This window comes from Takifugu rubripes, chromosome 18 (assembly GCF_901000725.2).
Source record: "Takifugu rubripes chromosome 18, fTakRub1.2, whole genome shotgun sequence".
NCBI lineage: Eukaryota > Metazoa > Chordata > Actinopteri > Tetraodontiformes > Tetraodontidae > Takifugu > Takifugu rubripes.
In genome coordinates, this window is record NC_042302.1 from 9603715 (window position 1) to 9624602 (window position 20888).

The window sequence follows — 20888 nt, forward strand, 5'->3', positions numbered from 1 at the left end:
GTTTCATCTGCTGGTTAACGAAAAAAGGAAATAAATACAGATTAATGAAATAAATAAATAGATGTAAAACCAAATGAGAGGAGCCCGCGCACCAAGTCCTAGCCCTAATCTGACACTCGTTCTATGTTTTATCTTCCAAAATAGAATTATTACAAATGTAGTAAAAATATTTGTCCATCTGGATGATGCACAGTGAGGCGTCTTCAGTCCATCGATAACCTCTCGGATGTTTAACGAACGACTTATTTCGTCACACAAAAGTCTTATTTCAGCATTAATTTTAGTACTCGGCCTAAACGTGGCTTTAAACCTGAATCATTAAACATCGGCAGCTAAAACTAAATTAATAAAATACCAAATTTTGGTGCATTTTACTCAGAAATCGGTGACCAGCTAAAGACCGTCTTTGTTCATTAGTTTATCACTGACCTGTGGGCCAAAGTCTGAATGTCTGAACATCAATTTATTCTGCTGGTTGACCAGTTTCAGCCCAGAAGACGGAGGGACGGGGGGATGGGGGGACGGAGGGGGGACGCTGAAACATCGGGCCGGAGCCGTCCCATGCTGTAGCGACGGGCGCCGATGTTGCGCCTGGCTCTACATGAGGGACTCCAGGCTCTCGGTGATGTTACTCTGACCCAGCGGCAGAGATCCGTTGGTCTCCTGACACCGCAGGGATCTCTGGTCCTCCTGGCTGCTCACCAAGCTCAGCACGGCTCGGTACAGGTACTGGAACTGCTCCTGCGGGGGGCCAGCACAGTGACTCTGCACAGCTCGTCCAGTTAGCCTGGCTCTGCTGGCAGTGGCGAGCGTGCACGTGGATACTCACCAGGTCGTTGAAGACCCCCGGCCTCATCAGGTTGGTCATCCGTGCAACCTGGTACACATCCACGGCCCCCTGATCCTCCAGCTGACCCGACAGGGTGGTGAGGGCACAGAACAGCCCAGATGTCTCACCTCCAAGCCTGGACGTGATTCACACACACACACACACACACACACACGCAGATTCCCACACTTACCACCTGTGAAGGCAGACCAGAACTTCAACTACCAGAACCACTGATGCTGGACTCACGGATCGAGCACGACTGTCGGCGCTTCTGACTGTCGGCTGTTCTCTCGGACGGTGTTGACCAGATCGAAACTGTTCCTGATGGGACTGTCGGGGTTCGGCCAGCAGGCGGCGCTGTACTGACGCACCTCCAACACAAAATTGTTCTGGACAGCAACAGAGACAAAAATGAAACATGAAGCTGTGTGTGTGTGTGTGTGTGTGTGTGTGTGTGTGTGCGTGTGCGTGTGTGCGTGTTACCAGTGTGGACTCCAGCACAAAGTCCTGCACCAAAAGCCTCTCGTCCCCCGACAGGCACACATGCTCCTCCCCCAAGTAACAAACGGTGAAACCCTCAAAGCTCATTGGCTGTTCTTTACTGGGCCAGTAAGACTCCTCCCACTGAGCAGCGCAGAAACAGCAACAGTAATCAGCAAAGGTCAACAGGTCACCAGCAAAGGTCAACAGGTCGCCAGCAAAGGTCAACAGGTCAGCGGCTCTTCCACCTGGATTCCGTACCTGGCTGTGAGGGCCCGGCAGCCGCACCAGCGTGTGTGCGCTGTGCTCCCAGATCAGCCTCCAGAAGTCTGCAACGGTGCTGCTGAGCGGCGTCTGACTCACGATGAACTCTTTACAGTGACGGAGCCCCTGTGGGAACACGGGCGAGGTCAGACGCCGCAGGAAACGCTTAAAGAGGGCGCGAGCGCGGCGTCCTCTCACCGTGACGTAGGAGGCGTTGATGTAGCCCGTGGCGTTTGTCTCGGACGCAGTCAGACACACTCTGGATCTTTCGACTGTGGAAAAAGCGAAACAGCAACCTTACGGAGCGAAAGGGCAGCGGCCCGCCATCACCACCCACGTTAGCATGACTCGGCTAAAAGGCTAACACAGAGTCTTCTGAGGAGGTTTCTGGGTTCTCCCCAGCTCTCAGAAGCACCAGGCTTCACCACACAGCAACATGAGCAGCAGCCTACCAGGCATCAGGGCCTTGGCTCGGTTCCTCTCTGCGTTGCCGTCCTTCAGGGCCGTGCTGTAGTCGGCGTGTTTGGCCTGGCGCTGACCAACCAGCTGAAATCCAATAAAAGGGCTTCCTGGTTAACCATGATGACGACGATCAATGAAAAAAGCTCCGGAGAACTCTGAAAAGCAGCCACCTTGAACTGTTTGTCCATGCGAGTCCGGCCCGATGCTGCAGGGGTCAGGAGGTCAGAGACGTACGTGTGGAGGAGGTCAGAGGTCACCAAGGTGTCGCGGCTCAAGACGGCTTCCACCAGCGCGTCATGGATGAAGACATACTGCTCCTGAAAGAGCGTCAGAGGAGGAACCCTGTTGAAAGGGCTCCACCGGGGAGGTCGCCATGGCCACGCCCAGAACATTTCACTGACCTCCGTCTGAACCAGGAAGTTGCGCTGCGTCCTCACGTGTTTTAAGAACCCGAGGACGTTGACCGTCCCCTGATCCTGGATCTGCTGCAGCATGCTGTCTATCACGATGTAGGTTCCTGTCCTGCCAACGCCGGCGCTGTCACACACAACACGTCATCCTCGTGCACACACACACACACACACACACACACACACACACACACACACACACAGCCTACCTGCAGTGAACCAGCACCGGACCCATCTCCTGGGTCCTCGCCCTGGAGGAGGCTCTGATGAAGGACAGGACAGGCAGAGTGTATTCTGGGACGCCCATGTCCGGCCACTGGGTGTAGTGATAATGGAGGACCGTGTGTTCTACTCTTTTCTGAGAAGCCTGGAGGAGAGAAAGCGCTGGGCTCTAGTTGACCTTTGACCTGCTGTTGTCGGACAGGCTGGTCTCCAGTAGGTACCTTGTCCGTGGTGTCACTGACGGCCAGCGTGCGCAGGGTGTAGTAGGCCAGCGTGTTGCTGCTTCTCAGGGTCACCTGGTAGGGGCCGTATTCCTCGTGGCCCTCTTCAGGCCAGTACTGCTCACATTTGGTCTGTGGGGAAGAGCCAAGTCCTCAGTCTGCTGGCTAACATCGAGTTAGTCTCTTCTCAGCCCTTCATGGAAGAGCTGCTGTTCTGTAAAGACCTTTGCAAACATCACTAACGTGATGCGAAGGCCAAATATTCTGGTTCCGTAACAAGACTGATGTGAAAAATGGGCCAAAGTGGCCTCTGAAAGCCAACGTGTGGTTTCAGACTGCGCCAGAGACGCTGGTGTCATGTTGTGTTTCCTGCTGGTCAGTGACGTGGACGCTGGCGTGTCCCGAGCTCCTACCCGTCCTTTCTCCTTCAGGTTGGTGATCATGACAATCACTCCTACGTTCTGCTGCCAGATCATCCTCCAGAAGTCTTCCCTGCCCGACCTGAGAGGCCCCTGAGCTGCGATGTAGGCCCTGCTCCGCTCATAACCCTGCACAGAAGGGGGGTGAGAAAGGCCGTATCTGGGCCGCCGCCGCCGCCGCCGCCGCCGGCCAACAGATAACACTCACGTCCACAAAGTTGGCGTTGATGTAGTCGCCGCACTTCGCGTCTCTGTCCAGGCTGGTGGAGAGTTTGACTCTGCTGTGGTCGTCTGGGAGAAACACAAGTGGTCAGGTGGATGAGGGCGGGTGCACGCGGGCGCCACGTGCACAGACACTCACAGGCCAGGATGTTGATGTATCTGTTTTTGCTCTTGTTGTCGGGGTGATTGGAGCTGTCGGCGGTGATGCCCATATCTACCGTGCACACCTGCACGTCCTGAACAGAAGAAACGCGAGGTTAGTGCCTCCACACGCCCACGGCGGCGCCAACGACGCGCTAGGAGACCAGACGGAGCTCAGGCAGGACTAGAACGCCGAGTCAGGAAAGACTCGGTATCACAGCTGATGCAGCTGAGAGGCTGGACGTTGTCTTACCTCAAAGGACCCTTTGACAATCTAATGGAGGGTGGTGAGGATGCAGAAAGCACAACGATGGTGGTGAAGGTGAAAGGAGAGCAGGACGGGGCGAGATGGCGGGTGGACGGACGGACGGACGGACAGACAGACAGACCAGGAGTCAGTGCAGATACAGGAATATGGGCTTCAGATCCATACAGGTCAACAGCTGGGGCCCTCAGGCCTTCTGATATAGTTTCTATGCAGCAGCAGCAGGAAACAACACAGGAGAAACACAAGCGATCGCCACATCTGGAGCTTCATGGAGGTTCATGCTGGGAAACACAGGTGGCCGATGTTCATGCAGACGCTCCTATTGGTGCAACTATTTCAGCAGCTGCTGTAGAATCAGCCCGAGTGCTTCGGATGATAGATACAAGTGTAGACTAGCCTCGAGGCCCTGGATACCTGCCTACTGCTAGAAGCAGCGCTTCTAAGGTTCGTGGTGTTAAAGGACACATGGAAGAGCATTAAACAGATGTGGAGATGAGCTACTGTCAATCAAACCTCTCTATTTTTCCACCAGTTCTCGTGTTTTCTCTCGGTACCGCCGCAGTGACTAGAAAGGCTTCAGTTACCTCGAACTCCTTGGAGAAGGTGTTGGAGTTGTGCAGCTCCATGACGTGCTTCACAAACTGCTTCACTGTCAGCGGCTCGTGATCATCTGCAGCCAAAGAGAGGAGACGCGTGTGAGCCGACAGGACGGCGATGCGGTTTTACCAAGATTAGCATCCATCTGTGGGAGATGGAGCTGTAAACATTAGCTCAGTTCTGGGTATGGTCACCTGTAGCCAGCAGCAGGGGCGTTGATGGAGCAGATACCACCTTTGGCGTGGCGCCATCGTCCGTGTAGAAATGAGCCACCTGGACGCAGTTTCTGTGAAATAAACAACTCAGAGCGTGAACGCGGGGAGGGTGCAGATCTGGAGGGCTGCTCAGACTGTGCAGGAGTACCTCCAGTAGATGAGGATGCCCACCAGCACCAGCAGACAGATGATGGTGAGCGTGGAGACCACGGCCAGCGGAACCACCGTCCTCGTCTCCATCTCCACGGCGCCCACCAGGCCCACCCGAGGCTCGTGGCTGCTGTTGTTGCCCTCTAGGAGAGAAGAAGCGGACGTTCGGAGCTTGAAAAACCCTGAGATTTGTGCTGCGGTGGGGGAACTGCGGGTGTCGGCTGCTTCATTAGGGTTTGTAGCTCGCTGTTATTGCTCTCCACCATCTGCTGCTGCTGAGGCAGAAGGCTGTTTATCAGAGCCCAACACAGCTGGACACGGGATGGAAAACGGGGCCTCACAAACGGGAAAGCAGCATTGTGCTTGTAGAGGGCCAGCATCATCCTTCCCTCTCATTTCGTTTTCCACTTCAAAATGTGATTTATTCTGTAAGTGGAGCACTTGGCTTCATCGGGATTCATAATTCATAGATTCTGAGGGTTCAGTCAGAATTATGGGTCGTTTAAGGCTGTAACTGACAGGACTGAGGAGGAACCAGCAACATGGCAGAACTGGGCCAGAGATCTTCCCACATTCCAAGGTGGCAGCAGCTCATCGGAACGATGTCTTATATAGAACATTAGCATAAACGTTTACAGGATTTTCTTGCCTCTGGCTCTGTTTATAACTTGAAGTCTCAGCAGAGCGACGAGATGAGCCAAAATGAGCTCAAACCATCCCATCAGTGCTGAGAGTGGCTGCAAACTGCATCCCTTCTTCCCTTTCTCCCTTTCCATAATCTCTCCATCTCTGCTCTCTGGACACCAACATGCATCCTCAGGCGAGCTACAATCTCTGAGACTGGGCCCAGTTTTCCTCCCACTGCCAGGATCCCTGTAAAGGATCGTTGCCACTGCAGCCTTAACTCCAGCTTCTCTCAGCCTGGAGGACACTGGCTGGAGATGTGTCCTCCACTCTTCTGGTCACAGCTGATGTTCCTTTAAACATCACTAAATGTTTAACCCTCCATCTCGTTGGTTCCTTTTTCAGAAGAGGATGCTCCTCCAGGCTGAAACTGGAGGATCCTGCTTCAGGCCCTGAGCTCAGGATCATCTCACATTCAAGCAAATCAGAAACTGAGGGCTGAAAAGTTTAAAAACGCGTCTCATATTGTCCAAAAGACACAAGCACGGGGAGAGTTTACGACAGCAGCGTCTTTCATTCAGCCACAGAACTGAATGCAGAGTTAATGACTGGATAAAGAGGTGGGAGAAACGGGATTCAGAGTCCGTATCAACTCCACCGTGGACAGAGGTGATTACGCCAAGAGCAGAGGTCCATCAGAGGACACAGCCGAGCACCAAGGACGTGTCCAGCCGTCTCCCCACCACAGAAATATGGTTAAAGCTCATCTGCTCTCACATAGTGGCCACGCTCAGATCACTCGGTACCTGTAAACATCGGCTGGGTGGTGTGCATCAGAACCCGGAGCAGAGACGGAGACGTGAAGGATTTGTAGACAGAGCCGGCGAGCGTGTTGCTCCTGGGGGCCGTCCTGTCCGTGACCCAGGGGGAGGAGCCGTTGGAGGGAGCCGAAGCGTCCGTTTCTGCCTGAGGTGGGTTCACGGAGGCGGCGCCGTCTTCTGGGGTGGACGAGGAGACATTGTCCACTTCAGCACCTGTGGACAGGAGCATTATAGGAGCAGTCTCATCCTACAGAGCATGTTGGCTACTTTAGACCAGCTGGACACACATTTAAACGTGTCACCAGACTCCAGAGGAAGAGAGAGAGCGTAAAGATCGAAATGTTTATGACCCCAGAAGCTGCAGTGATGTGCACGACAAGTTCACGTGAAGGAGAAACAAGAGTCTGACCTGGAATCGCAACAAATCCAGTGGTTTGGAGTCCAGAGTCTTTGAAGGTGTCTTCGTAGAAGACATCTGTGACCTGCACGTCCTCCACAGGAGGAGAGAAGATGTCCGGCTGAAGAGAAGGGGGGTCTTGGTCCGGCAGACTGTAGTCGTTCACCTGAGGAGACATTGAAGAAGTGACTTGGTCAACATCTGCTGGAGGACGATGGGATAAAGAGGCCAAATGTGGTGCTGACCACCTGCTTCGGCGTCACCGACAGCGACGCCTCTTCTGTGATCTGCCTGCGAAGAGGCGGCGGGGTGGTGGGTCGGGCCACGGGGAACAGGAAGCCCGGCTGCTCGGTGAACCCGCTCACCCATATGGCGCCGTTGCCGTCCAAGCCCACGTTTGGGAGACCCTGATGTGTGGAAACGCGCTGATCCTCCTCCACCAAGTTCTGACCCACCACATCAGGCTCAGACCCACTTTGGTTGATTTTCTTCTTCACACCCGGTTTAGGCCGTGGAGGAGATTTGGGAGTTGCCCGGGGGTCCAACTGGACTGGTGGGTTTGGGTCAGGGCGGCTTTGGTCATCTGGCTGGTTCTGGTAAACCCTGGTCTGCTCCACAGGGACCTCCTCCACTGGGCTGTGGACCTCTGGAGATAAATCCACCTGGTTCGGGTTCTCTGGCCATCTGCTGTTAAATGGGTCCTAAGACAAAGGAGGAGACTCGTTGTAGTTTTTAGCTCCCTGGTGGTTCAGTGGTGACACGAGTGAGACAGGAGCCTCCAGGCTGAAGGCTCCTCAGATACCAAACTACAAGTCCCTCCTCCATCTCATCTCTTTGGTGTTGGCCTGGTTATGACCACGTCCTACCTTCTGGTTGTCCTCCAAATCTTTGGTGGCAGCGTCGGCGTCTGGATCACTCTCTAAAGAAAGAGAGAACTTTTGAGACCCTGTTGATGGAATGAACAGGGTCTGAATTATGAGGACCGCTGATGCTACCAGGCTCTTCCTGCGGCATGTCCACGATGATCTGGTCGCTCCATCGTCCTCTGAGTCCGTTGGTGCAGACGGCCATGACCTGAACCACGTAGCTGCTGTTGGCCATCAGGCCGCTGATGATGGCGCCCTGTGAGGGATGTTGGCGTTAGCGGCTGATCCTTCTTTCTCTTTAGTTTACAGGCGACCCCGTTACTTTGGAGAAGCCACTTCCTGTCCACTCCATGATCACCACACCGGGATCTTCGTTATTTTTAGGGACTTAATGAGTTCAGGTCAAATGTGTTTGTGCCACCTCAGCATATAATACCCAGCACAAACGCCACATATATTCATAAAATCTATACGATTCGTATAGTTGTGTTAAATTGGAAAACAAAGCAAATTGGAATTTAAAAGATTGTCAGCTGGTCCAGAGCCACATCCATTCAGTCCTCACGCTCGCAGCATTGGCTGCTCAGTGACCTGTCACGGCGTCAATAAACCATTTGATCGTTGTGATTGATCTGGATCCCGTCAACAACAGGATGCTAACGGAGAGAATATCTCTGTCTTTCTCACCACATCCTGATCCCCATCTGTCCTGTACTCCTGCTTGACCTGGTCTCGGCCCTGCAGCCTCTGGTAGGTGACAGTGTACCAGTCGATGGTGGTATCGTAGACCGCCCTGGGACGCTCCCATGTCACCACCATGGTCGTGTCGTTCTGGGCATCAGCCTGAACATTTTCCGGCTCTGAACTGCAGACTAGATACGAAACGTTGAGAGGAAATAACTCAAATTAAGCCTGACATAAAGAGCCGGCAAAAAAGACAAGAATGAAATATTTAAATGAGGAGTCTTCACAGGGGAGGAGATGTTGGGACTGAGTGGGGGTGTTAGCATGTGTGTCTGCAGCTGCTGCCTTTTCTGAGGACTTTAGTTTTAAATAGAGTTCCCCTGGTAGGTGAACAGGCCCACGACACATGATGATCGTGCTGCGTGGTGACCTACTGGGGGGGAGAACGTCCTCCACTCCGGTGTAGGAGGCGAACACCTGACCCGCGAACTGCTGCTGCTGCAGCCTGAAGTTGTTCTGCAGGTAGTCCGTCAGCATCACGTATCCAGCCAGCTCCATCGTCATCACCTCACAAAACACCTCCAACTGGGAGCAGGTGGAGACAGAAACGGGTCAACAGACCGAGATGATGACATCACTTCCTGGAGGGATTGTTGCTGTCATGAATCAGCCTGTAGCGGCAGGATGTGTGATGCACACCTGCGTTTCTGATATGGCCACAGTCTGTTTAAAGACAATCCACTCCACCGTTTCAGAGCACGGGGGTGCAGTCAGGGAGCCGTTGTAGATGAAGTATTTATCTTTGTTCGTAGGCAGCAAGGACCGCAAGCTGAAGGCCTCCAGGGATCCACTTTTACCTGAGAGAACAGAGAAACACACGTTACAGCTGAGGTCACGCTACGGTTGCTAAGCTAACAGTAGTTGGGTGCTCTTGACTTACCAAACCTGCTGACAGTGTTGATGGCATCTGTAACAGGCTGGAAGTTCTCATTGTCTTCCAAGCTGAGCTGTGAGGAGGAAGATTTAAAGTCAGTTCAAGTTTTATAATAATTATTGAAGGAGGGACTAGGGGTCAAGGTCAGCCGACCTCAAAGAGCACAGCTAACGCGGCGACCCTTCCTCCACCGTTTATAGCCTCATCCAGAGTTTGGAAGTCCTCTGGATCGTGGCAGTAGATCTGCATCTGGATCAAAGGAAAAAAGCCACTTAACTGACCCCTGACCTCCATGGAGCACAAAGGGCTGAAGAAAGAGGGCTGGAACTCGGTACCTCCAGCGGATATGTCCTCCCGTTCAGGCTGTGTTCAGAACCCTCGGATGTTGTGTTACAGTGGCCCCAGTGGAAGGTGATCCTGCCCACACGGAACCTGGAGCTCAGCCCTCCGCCGCTCACAAAGAAGTCCCCGTCCACCGCAATGGCCACTGCAGAGCACCGTTAGACCGGGAGCGGAACGTTTAGGAGCGAAAATGTTTTATTATGCAGACATCCACCCTCCCCTGTGTTTATTACACGCTGCTGCTGGTTATTACACACTGCTGCTGGTTATTACACGCTGCTGCTGTTTATTACAGACTGCTGCTGGTTATTACACGCTGCTGCTGTTTATTACAGACTGCTGCTGGTTATTATACGCTGCTGCTGGTTATTACACGCTGCTGCTGTTTATTACAGACTGCTTCTGTTTATTACACACTGCTGCTGTTTATTACAGACTGCTGCTGGTTATTACACGCTGCTTCTGTTTATTACACACTGCTGCTGTTTATTACAGACTGTTGCTGGTTATTACACACTGCTGCTGGTTATTACACGCTGATGCGGCTTGTGAGCGATGCTAACATGTTTTTATTACAGATCTATTCAGACTTTTCTCACCATGCCAACATCAAAGAGAAGCATCAAATGTTTCTGAGGCTAAATCTCGACATGATCTCTTATTCTGACCATAAATCAGTTTAATATGCGATTTCCTCTCTGGCTGTATGGAAATAACAGATTGTCTGGCAGAGAATAATAACATAAAGGTTATTACAGGAGGTATTAAAGAGATGTGATGATTTCGCTGTCTTTGCTGCTCATTTTCTCTCCTGATACATTTTTATTCCTCCCTCTTTTGTTGCTTCTTTTGTGTTTCTGGGTCTCTTCCCTCCCTCTGGACGCCAAGCTTCTTCCTGCCCCCACCAGAGCCCTCAGAGCTGTTGTCCCTGTGGCTTCCTCCCTCTCTCAATTACGTTTCCTGGCTTGTTCTCCTCTAAATCCTCGACGCCTCCGCCGCTCATTAACCTCGAAGTTGTGAATCACCTCTGTTCTACATCATGAAAGTTAATCTTTCTTCCCACATCTAGAGATTAAAGTGTGTTTTCAGTGGTGGCAGCAGAATCCTGGAACAATATCTGCGCTGCTATTGGATCCTAAATGTCTCTGCGGCAGCACAAATGTATCTATTTTTATGGCCTCAAACACTGGAAACAGCTGCTCCTCAGCTGAAAATTGACCTTTGACCTTTAGAAAAACGCTACATCCATAAAGTAACAGTAACAGAGATGTTACCAAAGCGCCATATTGAGATGATTCTAAAGAGGGTCTGGATCCTGGTCACATGGGAACAAGACTGATGAAAGAGTCTCGTTGGGCCGACGCAACCATCAAAATAACTAAAATGATCTATTGCAGGGGTTTTCAAACTGGGGGGCGCGTCCCCTAAAGCTGGCCGGTGTACTGACAGGGGGGGTCACGGGGCTACAGAACTTTACTACCGTCCACCTTAAAGACCAGTTAGAAGTGAAAACACACAAAGGTTCCTCTGAGCTGCCAGTACAAAGACGACTACGTGGTTCAGGAAGCCCTGACCTCCGGGACGCTGCCATGGCGACCAGAACCTGCCGCAGGGGAAACAGGAGAAGCTCATACCAGTTTTCCCATTGTTGTGGATGGTGCTGGACTCCGCTGTCACTTCCTCCCAGCCTTCGAACTGCAGGTTCTGGTACCGCTTCCTGACCTGGGTGAAGGTCTCATCGATGTCCACAGGTGACTGGCGGGCCCCAGTGCAGGATGGGTACCTCCTACCCCAGCTGTGCTGGTTCAGCGTCCCTGCGGCCGAGAGCGTCGGGGGTGATGTTAACGGTGAGCTTCACACTTCACAGGTTTGTTTAAATATAGCCCATGAAGGCCCAGATGATCGCTATGGCGACAGCGACAGGAGAACAGCTGTAACGAGGGCAGATTGTGGGAATGTAGGTGAAACGTCGCCAGCTGAACGTTCTGCGTGTCTCCGTGTGTGAATTAAACATGCGCGAGTCTCGTCTGGCTGTTCTTTTGAACTGTGTTGGTTTCACATCGGAGGCGGAGCCACAACAATCCTGCTCAGACTGTTCTGGGGTCTGTGGGGGGGGGGGTCGCTTCTGTCAAGAATTCTCCCATTAATAATGTAAACGAATTACCAACATCAGCCAAACACGGAAACACACGCACGCACGCACGCACGCACGCACGCACACACACACACACACACACACACACACACACACAGCCTAATTAGAAAAAGCAAAGGCGAAGAGGAAGAATGGACTATTTCTGTCCTCAGAAGAGTTTTGATGTGTGTGACTCCACAGCTTCCTGTCACATGATCGCCATGACAGCAGCATGTTTTGATTTATTCTTTTGTGCTCCGCTGACAGAAGAGAAACTCGGTGTTTTGGGGGATCTTCCTCTTGATAACGATCTGCCCTTTACCTACAGCCACATCCCATAAACGAGTGTGTGTGTTGTTTCCCAGCACAGCGTAAAAGCGATGGTGCTAATGAGGTCAGAGCAGATGGTGTAACCGTAACTGGTCACACTCGATTAAACCGGCTTTTCCCTCGACCTTTTCAACAGCGTTTCCTTCTCAGCCTGCTTCAACAACGGGAACAGGAAACGTTCCACATCAGCCTCCACGTGTCCGTGAGCTCAGGAGCCCTCGATGGGGTCGTCAAGGTATCACTGCAGCCTCATCCGACAGCACCGCTGTTACAGCGCTGCCATGGCAACAGGTAGCCGACGGGTCGGAGGAATGGAGGAGAAAAGCCCTGGAGCCACGTTTCCTCACGTTCGTTTTAACCCCAAAACAGACACGTGCACGTGTAGCCCCCCGCATCCAGCCGAGGGTTTAAAACCACCTCTCTAATTCCAACTTGTCTTTTCTCATTAGAGGTCACGTGTCTCTGAGATGCCGGCGCATCATGATTTCACCCTCTAGAAACGTAACGACCCGATGAGCTGATTCCAGCTGCTCCTCTGAGGACAGGAGGATAATCAGGACGTGTTTCCCTGCAGATCTGGTCAGGAAAGGTCTTCCAAGCGTCTCTGCACGCCACCCGCCTGCTCCCAAACCAGGGAGGCTCCTCGCTGGCGTTCAGGGAGCGTGCAGGATTATTAAAGTGAATAATGGAGCGCTCGTTTGTGGAGAGGGTGCTCGAGGTCTGTCTGCTCCTTTTTGCATCACCGCTGGCAAAAAATAGCTGGATCGCCATCAAATATTCAGCAGCTAAAAGAGCGGCTGAATCGTTCTCAGCGTGCAGCTGCCACAGCCAAACCCCCCCTGAGAGGTGGAGCCGTGACTCCCAGGTGGACTCACAACCTGTTGAGAAGTGGAGAAGATTGATGCTCCTAGTGTGAAGAACCCAGGACGGAGGGTCTCAGGAGGGGCCGGCCGAGCCCCCCTGGATCACAGGGGACACCTGATTCTGCCTGGTACCTAAAGCTGACCTGGGCCTTGACCTAGAGGTCACCTGAAGGTCATCGATCCACAGTGACCTTTCGCCCCCATTGGTCAGACATTACTAATGGTTGTTGGCTTTAGTCTGACTAACCTGCCTGTGCTGCTGTCTCCATAGACTGAGTGAGATCACACACACACACACACACACGCGCACACACACACACACACACACACACATGCACACACACACACACACACACACACGCACACACACACACACACACACACACACAGGGAGAGAGTTTGATGCAGAGAAGTGCGCCTGAGGGTGATGAGATCTAAGCTTGTGAATGAATCTATTATGAATGGTGGTGATCGGCTGCCTCACACACACACACACACACACACACCAGACATCCAGGGAGATGTGAGGAATGTCGACAATAGAGCGTCAGACACACCAGCAGCGAGCAGATCTGTCAGATTATTCAGAAAGAAGAAGAAAGCATCAGAGGCCCCTGAACGTCTGTCTAGACGTGACTATGACAACGTGTTGGGCGGCGGAGGAGCCTGATTCCTCCATGAAGCCACCAGCTTACTGGTGGTGCGGGGAGCAAAAGCTGGAACTGGGAGAGGGATGGATGCTTTTCCTTTAATAGCAGAACACACACTCACACACACACCTCTGCGTCATTAACTCGTCCCCCATCAGGAGCTGCGGAGCAGCAACTAGAGCAGAAGAGCAGCCTGAATGTCTGGTGACTGGGAGCAGCTGAGAACATGGGCGCTGATTTCTGCTCGTGCACGTCCACCTCTGCCGGCCGCCACAGCCCAGGAGCAACAGGAAGTGATGCGATGCTGCAGCCGCATCAAAGGCGGTCCATCTATGAAACGGATCCCCACTTTTGCCAGAAAAGGAAACGGCGGATTACAGGAACGCGCACGCTCGTGCACACATTCAGAACAGATGGGGCCCCTGGAGGTGTCATCCAGACAGAAGGATCTCAGGGACCCCCTGGAGAGAAGGTAGAGGGGACTGATGAGGACAGCACTGAGAAGGTGCAGCTCCATGATAATAACAAATAAAACCTTTAATCCCCTTAAACAGGAGAAGAATTTAGAAAACTGTTACAATTAATCGTTACTGCGGAGAGATTCAGTTAGGGAGAGAATCAAAATCTCAACTCTCCTCCGCTGCCACTCTAACCCTAACCCCCCCTCCTAACCCCCCTTCACCCCCTCCTAACCCCCCCTCCTAACCCCCCTTCACCCCCTCCTAACCCCCCCTTCTCCTCCTGACCCCCCCCCCCCCCTTAACTCAGAAACTAAACTGCTCGGTGCCTCACAATGAAGCGTGTTTCTTTCACATGTTAATGCTTTTACCTACAGTTCAGTGCACAACACAAGGCACCACACTCACACACACTCACACTCACACACTCACACACTCACACACACTCACATTCCAGTAGCGTGTGCATTTACTGCAGCATGAATCCAAGTCAGTTCTCTTTCGTCGTGATGAAAGACTCTGTAAAACTTTGCTCCGCCCATTTGATCAAGAACGCAACAGTCCAGACCTGAGTGGACTCGGGACAGGGACGTTTCCCACAATGCACTTCAGCTCAGCCAGAGAAGGAGGCAGCAGTGATGGAAAGTACAGACTCAAAAGCACGGATGTGCAATAATGAACTCCTATAGGTCCTGTATGGATCCTGTAGGTCCTGTATGGATCCTATAGGTCCTGTATATGGATCCTATAGATCCTGTATGGATCCTATAGGTCCTGTATGGATCCTATAGGTCCTGTATGGCTGCTGTTCCATGTGAGTTAGACTAAAGGTCAGCTACTAAACACAGCTGCTGAACCAGTGGAGGTCTGAAGCTTCACCGTGTTTTATTTTTCTAGAGCTGCAAAAGCTGATGGACGCGTGACGTGTGTTCCACAGGTTAAGAGGTTTTAATAGCTTCTTTAACCCCACTGAGTCCGATAGTTCCTCCTGATTCCCCCAAACATGAAGAGGCTAATCTCTCCCTCTGGGATCATTATTGTCTGTCTACGTCCACTCTTTGTTTCTGTCGGACCACCGGTTTACCCAGCGGGGGGCTCCGTGCTGAGTTAGCTCATGTCATCCCACCATATGGCCGCGGGCGGATCAAGGCTCGCTCCCAGGAGACGTTCCTGGACAAGGCCTTCATTTCCTCTGATACTCAGACTGTTCAGTTTGATGGAGACAATCGGAGCAGAACCCTGGCTGAGGGGAGGAACAGGACAGGACAGTATCATGACAGAACTCTAAGGAAATAGAACCGAAGTAATGAGAGATAACACGTGAACACACAGCTGGGCCTCATGAAGCGGCGATATCAAAGCTGCTTCGGTCCGAACTCTTTTGGCTGCATTGGAATCACGCGAATCAGTGAGACATCAAACTGATACTGACCTGAATACGACCACTCGATGGCCTCGGGGAGCTTCCTCAGGCCTGGACCCACCGGCTCTGCTGCCACCACTGGATCAGAAAACCACAGAAAGCTCATCAGTGTTGGTTTAAACACAAACGCCACCTTAAAATCCCCCTCGTCGGGCGCCGCCGCGAGTGTGTGTGTGTGTGTGTGTGTGCGTTCCAGACAGTAATTCTGCTCTGAGAATAAGACCCGACAGGAGGAGACGTCAGGAGATCGATTTGAATCATCGATCTGCTGTCAGCAACATTTCTCTTAAAGTTTGAGCGTTTTCTGAATGATGATCTTCGGTGGTCGACAGGAGGCTGAGCTGAGGTCCGGGGGCCACTGGAGTCTCCCCATTATCAACTACTGGTGCTGGGAAAAAAAATCAATATTTGGCTCCATTTATTGGGCACCCTAACGGCAGCTTTCAGTGGGACCACCCAGGAAATCCACCAGAACCTGTTGCTAAGCTAAGTCAGCACCACAGAAGCTGCTCAACAAAGATGAGACTGAAACTTGAGAGGTAATAAAACCATAAAGTCTCTCTCTAAAGCCCAAAAACCTCTGGAGGAGCGGAGGGCGCCTGCGTCGACCCAGATTTAGGTCACGGGCAACCCAGCGCCATAGCCAGAAGACAGTAGGTCTGTTGGTGTAACACCAGGACACAATGTGGGAGTGTGTGAAGGCACGCGAGGCTGTGCATCAACGCTGAACACAAAGCTCTTCTGTATCATCTGCAAAATCTTCTGCGTCGATGAATATTCATCAAATCCAGATGCAGATGCAGCCTCGGGGGGGGGGGGGGGGGGGGGGGGGGGGGGGGGGGGGGGGTAAAACTCTTTCTTCTCTCATCGGTTTGCTAATTAAATGAAAGTTAGAGATGGTTTAAAAACAGGAGAAACGGTTCCTTCAGTACATAAGCTGGGACTCAGAGGCCCTAAAAATAAGGCGTCCGTTGAGCTAATAACTGGATGATTGAGACATCCGGACCGACCGGAGCAGCGTCCAGACTTTTATGACCATTTAATCGAAGTGGGAGGTGAAAGAAGAGCAGTCTGGGAGGAAGCCGGCAGGGATAAACGTCAGGAGACGGCTCCTTTGATGGCTTCGCTTCCCGCAGGTGGAACCATTTAAGCTGCCACCTCTAAATTCAGCCCATAATGTCGACATTTATAACAGCCTGGAAAATCCAGACGAGGGACGTGAACGGAAGCGGGACAAGAAAAGGGACCAGTGAAGAGCGCTGAGCTCTGAAGCAGCACTAATGGCTTTCAACATCCCACTAAAGGGTTCTTATCTAACTTTTCCATTTAAGAGAGGGTCTGGTTGCTTTAAAAGACCTGCAGCTACAACACTGGGACACAGTTAGAATTCAATTAGGGAGCATTTTTTACATTTTTATGGCTGATTAGTGAGGTCCCAGTGGTTCAGTTCTCCAATGTTACTCCAGAATAGAGGATTCAAAGCTTGGAAGCAGGTCTTCCAGCAGCATGAAGCCCTCAGTAGGTCTGCAGGAAACAGCTCAGACAGAGCTGAAAACAGGCCAAGAGGAACTAATGGAGGACGGTGCTGGATGTGTGGCCAAACGTCGTCCGCAACTGACTCACCGTCTTTCAGACGGATAATTGGGAGAACACCCGTTCGCAGGGGAGACAATGATCACAGCCGATGACCCAAATTTCCCAGGATAACCTCGTTCTCCAGAAACAGCTTTACAGGGCGACGGCGACCAGCACCAAACTCCTCCTCTTTTATTCAACCCACCTGGGCTGTTCAGGTTCCTCAGGACCAGAATCCTTCAGGGTTTGGCTGAGGGAGAACCTGTGGTTCTCCGAAGGTGCTCAGATTCTCGGTGTGTAACATCTGAGAGGGGAGCGAAACGCTAAAATCTGCTCTCACGCCGTCTCTCCTCCTCTTCCTGAGTCCACAGCTGTCGGCCGGGAGCAGAAATACTGGAGCGCAATGAAAAGCTGGAGGAGGGAGACACCTGAGACCACCTGAGACCTCCATCAGGCACATCCTCTCACCAGGCCGAGCTCCCCCCACATGTGTGTGACGAGATTTACACCTCCGCCTTGACCTTTGAACCTTGGAACCGCTTCACTCAGGCAGCTTTAATGCCTCCCATACGTTGACAGCGGGGTCGTGACCTGTCCTTCCCACACCGACGGGACATGAAGCTGCTGTCAGCAGCCCGCTCACATCAGGACCCACGTTGGATGGTTCACGTCTCCCAGCTGCCTCACATCTTCTGGGCTTTAACCCATCGTGAGCTGGTCCCAGAGGGGCGATGACCAGCAGGTCTCTGGGGGCTGAGAATTCCTGCAGAGGAACCTTTCATCCCCACAGCTGCACAGCCTGATTTTCCCATTCATTCATGTGGGAGGGAAAACTGAAAAGAACAACGTGGAATGTGTCTCACACAAGATTATATAATTATTTTCCATCCTCGTGTTTTGAGAATCAACGTTTTGTCCCTCAGATCGGTCGCCGTGACGTCTGATGTCTTCAGCTTTGACATTCAGACCACGAATGGAGTCATGATGGGCGCCAAACATAATAGGACACCTGTCCACACACCCACCCACACAGACACACACACACACACACACACACACACACACACCTCCAGGGGCCAGACTATAGCTTATAAAGCGCTCAGCTACAATGAGTCAAAGAAACATCTAAAACTCAATTTCTGCCTCTCACACTGTCTCTCTGTTGCTGCTCTTGAACGCACCATCGTTTGTCTGACTGGATACGAGCTCGCCGTGTCTACGCCCGGTTCAGCGAGCAAATGAAACCCAATGAGTTCCCAACAAACGGAGAAGCCTGGACCAGAGTTCTAAACAAGCACCACGTTGTTCGCAGGGACACAACAGACTTAAGAGTGCAATATAAAACCGTATAGAACAAGTCTATCGCTGCCATCTGCGTGTGTTTCATGGAGAACGTGGAGCCGCTCGCCCTCCGTTTGCTGCTGAAGACACGGGAACGAGGCTGGAGGTGACCGTGAGAATTTGGGGCCCCCGAGATGGAGGTGGTAATGCTGTAGAACAGCTGGGGAGTTAAACCCCCAACACTTGTACACACACACACACACACACACGTTGTGAGGAGACAAGCCTGCTATGACAGGAGGAGGGACAACAAATTCCTGGGGAGCTGTTTGGCCCCAGAAAAGACCAATAAAAGCCAAATGTCCTGTTATTTAATACGTTCTGAAAGCGCCCAATGTTAACTACTGAAAGGTGATCTGGGGCCCAACGATCGCCACGTTACGAGTGCTTCATTATCTTGAGGTGGGGGGGTGGAGTTGGGTTACAAGAGGACCAGGACGACCCAACGGAGCAGTTTGGTTCACACTATTCACACAATCCAGAACACAATGTTTGACATATAAATGCGGTAAATTACAGTAGCAGCTGGCTAGTTAGCATTAGCTTTAGCACTTGTCTCAGGGTCACAACCACAGATTTTAAGGTAAAAAAGTTCTTTCACAAATGTTTCTGACCTTAAATGATTTAAGGGAACAATGAACCTTTTTGATTCACCCAGAAGGAGATTCTTTAAGAGGAAGTCAAACCTGCCGTCCTCGTGTCTTCGCCTCTGGCTTTAAATCAGCGAATAAAGAGGGATCAGGGATTCCAGCAGGGATGGAAACAGATCTGTGGCTCCCACAAATGCAAAGGCAGAATTTGGAAAGAGTTCCTGTGTAAACAGTATCAAGAGTGGGATGTTCTGGAATGGCATTCAGATCCCAACACAGAAAAGAGTGTGTGTGTGTGTGCGTGCGTGTGTGTGTGTGTGCGTGTGTGTGCGCGTGCGTGCGTGCGTGTGTGCGCGTGCGTGCGTGCGTGCGTGCGTGCTCTCCTGCATCACTCCTGGATGTTTATGCTGCTCATGTCATGATTGATCTGATGTGTAGCCACTGATCATCTTAAGGGACCCTGAGATCTGCTGCTGTTACTCAGAAGGAACACCAAAAGGCTCAAAGGTGGGGGGGGGGGGGGGGGGGGGGGGGGCTCACTTGCTGAATAAAGGTTGTTTGTTTGAAGCCAATTCTTTGCTCCTCACATTGATTTTGTGTCCACTCCAGCATCGGGCGCTGAGGCTGCTGAGGATCTTCCTCCAATGAGGAATCTAATCAAAATGTTTTCCCATCAGCATTCAGCCTGAATCAGTAGTGTTTCCATGACAACCATTCACAGCGTCATGACAACAGGGGAGGCTTTGATGGCGTGCGGAACACCCTGACTTCCTGTCGGCTTTCTGTTCCGACTCTGTCTCGAGCCCAGAACCATCAGGACTCCTTTCTGGGTTTGACTGAAGGGTCATGGTACCAGATCTGTTAGTGTGTGTGTGTGTGTGTGTGTGTGTGTGTGTGTGTGTGTGTGTGTGTGTGTGTGTGTGTGTGTGTGTGTGGACTGGCCTCTTGAGTATCAGGATCTCTGATGGAGGTGACCTCTGACCTCTGCTGTAGGTCCTCATCCAGAGTTGAAAGCAACCTCGTGACAACAACCACATCATCCTTCCATGATCACCTACGTGATGCTCCACCGGGATGAAACTCCAGCTCTTCCCTCTTCATCAACCCTCGTTATGGAAGCTCTCCAGCTTCAGCATCATCTCCACCTCCTTCCTGACGCTCGTTGTCGTTGCTAATGGCTAAAGACGCTCCTCATCCATGTCTGCAGCAGCACCAAAAGGTCCAGATTTACACTGGAACTGCTAAAAATCTCAATTTCCTCACATCATTTCTCCCTTTTGAGTTCCGAAACGCTCAAAGAGCATAAAATGATGGCGTCATCGGTGTTGGAGTCATCCAACAACCACCGAAGAAACTCAGCAACGACAAGCGTCTCAGTGTCCCTGTAGGATGTCGGGCATCAAAGCGAAGCAGCTTTAAAGCGACGGTCCGAGACCAAAGGAGGTGGATGAAAGAGCAGTGGAGAGGAGGCCTGATGAGGAGAAAGCAGCACAACATCTGTGCTTCCAGCTGTGCCAACACACCTTTATCATGCCAAAGATCAACTTTAGGCTTTAAAATGACTAAACAGCCCAACAAATCATATTTTCCATAAAAGAGTTTACATTTAGGAAGCGTTTGGAGTTTTTTTTCCCGACTAAAGTATCATTATCTCTCAAAGAAAACGCCAAAACTAAAGAAAATCAGATTATACCTTTTCCGCTCCAAACCAGACAGTTAAGACGGCTTTGGAAAATCTTTCTAACGAGATTTATCTGCCTCGCCGAAGACTTTTTATTTGGCTGCTTGGCTGAGCTGAGCCGTGTGCACGTGCACACGCATGTTTGTAGGTTTGCAGACGCATAATCTCATCTTAAGAACGGAGATAAAGCTGGAAGGATAGAGATGCAATTATTACTGTAGAGGAGAGGAGATGAGGAGAGGAGAGGAGAGGAGAGGAGGAGAGAAGAGAGG

The 20888-nt window shown here is 51.7% G+C and overlaps 1 protein-coding gene across 1 annotated transcript; it reads right to left on the reverse strand.

Moving 5' to 3' along the window:
• Window positions 1-91: 91 nt before the first annotated feature.
• On the reverse strand, window positions 92-20157 carry ptprz1b (protein tyrosine phosphatase receptor type Z1b). Its single transcript, XM_029825319.1, has 32 exons — window positions 19994-20157; window positions 15439-15507; window positions 11206-11385; window positions 9565-9716; window positions 9383-9478; window positions 9236-9302; window positions 8995-9152; window positions 8730-8880; window positions 8299-8483; window positions 7741-7867; window positions 7612-7664; window positions 6991-7446; window positions 6758-6911; window positions 6334-6561; window positions 4902-5046; window positions 4733-4824; window positions 4526-4611; window positions 3927-3947; window positions 3672-3768; window positions 3519-3601; window positions 3305-3439; window positions 2892-3023; window positions 2658-2815; window positions 2440-2575; window positions 2209-2355; window positions 2029-2122; window positions 1775-1848; window positions 1574-1702; window positions 1316-1456; window positions 1079-1221; window positions 830-965; window positions 92-741 (listed from the first exon to the last, which is right to left on the reverse strand). The coding sequence occupies exons 1-32, from the start codon at window positions 20034-20036 to the stop codon at window positions 598-600; spliced, it is 4212 nt and encodes a 1403-aa protein (XP_029681179.1). The 5' UTR covers window positions 20037-20157; the 3' UTR covers window positions 92-597.
• Window positions 20158-20888: the final 731 nt, after the last annotated feature.

Excerpts from the sequence above, each read along its gene's own strand:
- ptprz1b (XM_029825319.1), bottom strand. The coding sequence starts at position 20,036 with ATGAAGAGGGAAGAGCTGGAGTTTCATCCCGGTGGAGCATCAC. Across the intron at positions 9,479-9,564 it reads GGAGGACATATCCGCTGGAG|ATGCAGATCTACTGCCACGA; the intron begins GTACCGAGTTCC and ends CCTTTGATCCAG. Across the intron at positions 9,303-9,382 it reads CGTTAGCTGTGCTCTTTGAG|CTCAGCTTGGAAGACAATGA; the intron begins GTCGGCTGACCT and ends TCCTCCTCACAG.